We start from the raw sequence: 2,648 nt of genomic DNA on the forward strand, positions 1-2,648 counted from the left end.
AGGATTATTTTAAAAGCTTTAAGTCCTTGCACAGAAAAGAAAAATTGGACCAACTGAAACCCAACTGAAATGTACTGTTGTCCTACTAAAGCTAGTTGGCTGTAAACAAAACGTGAAAGGGTTGAAATCATGGCAATGCTCAGAAGAGGACACAGGCCTAAGATTCCAGTATCTCAGCGACGATCAGGCTGGCTGCAAAGAGTATTAGACTACGAATCAGGCTCTTTTTGGGATCCGTTTTTGAATGGCGCACTGTCGAAAAGTAAGGGTCTAGGGCGAGCATATTTGCTTTCGAGGACATCATATCCAAGTTCGCGTCATTGTAACACTTTGACATTATTATGTGCCAGTTAACCAAGGATGAAGCTGGTATGAATGGTGCTAAATCCCGTCGAAATCGTACTGATGCTCTCCACAATACCCTAAGTTTGCTTTTTTCCCGTCGTTACTTTGAGGGATGACAAAGAAAGATATTCGACATCTACATGCTCCAGTGCTCCGCTAAGTCCCCTTTGGGCATCACAGACAAACCCACCCAAATTTTGCCGGAGAATTCAGGTCAGACCATCACATCGAAAACTACATGCCTTGCTCTTTTCGAATAGTGTGTGGGGTTTTTAACCAAAGGTTTAATAGACGGGGCCTACGATTTATAGTTCTTATCTGTCATTTGCAGATATCATTACAAAGGCAGCACGTTATCTTGAGGGTCGGCCCTGTCGGAGTTAAACTCACGATCTTCCGCTCCGTAGTCCAGCACGTAAACCCACGCGCGAGTGTGCGGTTTTGTGGTATTTTCGTTCCGAGATATCCAGTGCCTAATTACAGGGCCTTAAGGGGGATCGGCGGCTTTTACCCTTCGTACTAATGGCTTCAAAACCCCTATAATAGGCTGATTTAGCAAGGGAACGGGAACGACGTCGCACGCAGCAAAACTACCAATGAGAATTTAGAATAGAGAAGAAAAGAGTGGAGTCTACTCAATTCTGAATTCTCATTGGTGTTTTATCTGCGTGCGCCGTCGCCACTGACGTTCCCATTCTTTTGCTAAATCAGCCTACTTTCACTCGAGTGACTTAGTAACTAAGCGAGCGGAGGAGGCGGCGGAAATTCCGGCTATAAAATCTTTCATTCTATTATACACAATTTTTCCATATTGTTTACATTTTGGCTGAAAAAGTTGCAATAACTCGTTCATTATATGACTAGCTCCGTGAGCGAGCAAAATGAACCAAATCCAGCGCTGTGATTGGCTACCCGCGAGAGTAGTCGCTTGGTCCCGCAAGATCAATGATCATTTTTTGGTGTTTTATCCCATATAATAAATCTTTTATTGACCAAGCTTGTTCGGTCAAGATGGCTGGATATTGGCGTCGTTCCATAAACACGCAAAAAGAGAAGTTGGCCAATATCCAGCCATCTTGATCTCACGCTTGGTCAATAACTCCTATTTCTTACTCAAACGCGCGAGACTACATAGTCCACATAGTCCACGCGAGACTACATTGTCCACTGGATTTTAGCCACATCCGCTCCTCGATTGAAGCAAAAACAGCGAAGATTAAAGATCGGTTGTCTTCAAAACTGGAACGGAAATTCAATAATTTGAAGCGCAGATATGGTATACCACAGGTTTCGAATTTGAGCTATGACAGTGTGATCTTCAATTATTCGCATCGGGCTTTGACAGAGGCTGAAAAAATGATTTTGGCAAGGGGGTTGCGTTTCTGTCTCCCACCGAAAGCTGTTGACGGAGTAAGCGTAAAATGCGCTTTTGAAATGCTCTACCGTGATCTTATTGGTTTGGGTCATTCATTAACAAGTGAGGACGAAAACAGATTGAAATGTCAACTCAAAAATGCTTCTTACAGTTACATCTACTCTTATGATTATTCTAAACAAAAGCGAATTCTAACTAAGGAAGAATGGATGGCTCTTAACGATTTGCAAAATGATACTTCTATTATTGTTACTAAACCTGACAAAGGAAATGGTGTTGTAATTGTCAACAGACATGATTACCTCAGCAAAATGAAACAGTTGATTTCCGATGGAACGAAATTTAAGTTGTTGTCGCACAACCCAACCAAGTCTAGGGAGAACAGTCTTATTTCCTATCTTCGTAACCTCAAGCGAGATTGTATAATTGATGAAGCTACATTTAAAAAAATACTTCCTCGTGGATCTACTGCTGGTGTTCTTTATGGTCTTCCTAAAGTCCACAAAACTGGTTGCCCCTTTCGCCCGATTGTCTCCTCAGTTAACACATACAACTACAATCTTGCCTGTTTTCTTGTTGATGTCCTTAAACCGATGTCCACCAACCAATTCACTATCAAGGACTTCCTCTCTTTTGTGGATTGGGCGACGACTCATCAAGACAACGATGAAATAATGTGCTCTTTTGACGTGTGTTCCTTATTCACGAACGTTCCACTCGACGAGACAACAGAAATTTGTCTTTCCAAGTTACACTCTCTTCCTGACCCTCCTGCCTTACCGCGACATGTCCTCAAAACCTTGCTCGAGTTTGCAACGAAGAAAAGCCACTTTGTATTTGATGGTCATTATTACGGCCAAATCTATGGCGTTGCAATGGGGTCTCCGCTAGGCCCAGTATTAGCTAACATTTTCATGTGTGACTTTCA

The 2,648-nt window shown here is 42.4% G+C and overlaps 1 protein-coding gene across 1 annotated transcript in view; it reads left to right on the forward strand.

Annotated features, from left to right (window-relative positions):
* Window positions 1-1,701: 1,701 nt before the first annotated feature.
* LOC138014034 (uncharacterized) overlaps window positions 1,702-2,648 on the forward strand; it is a 1,149-nt gene continuing 202 nt past the window's right edge. Inside the window, exon 1 of the mRNA XM_068861065.1 lies at window positions 1,702-2,648. This exon is cut by the window's right edge and continues 202 nt beyond it. Coding sequence (XP_068717166.1) covers window positions 1,702-2,648 — 947 coding nt within the window.

This window comes from Montipora capricornis, chromosome 8 (genome assembly GCF_036669925.1).
Source record: "Montipora capricornis isolate CH-2021 chromosome 8, ASM3666992v2, whole genome shotgun sequence".
NCBI classification, from domain to species: domain Eukaryota; kingdom Metazoa; phylum Cnidaria; class Anthozoa; order Scleractinia; family Acroporidae; genus Montipora; species Montipora capricornis.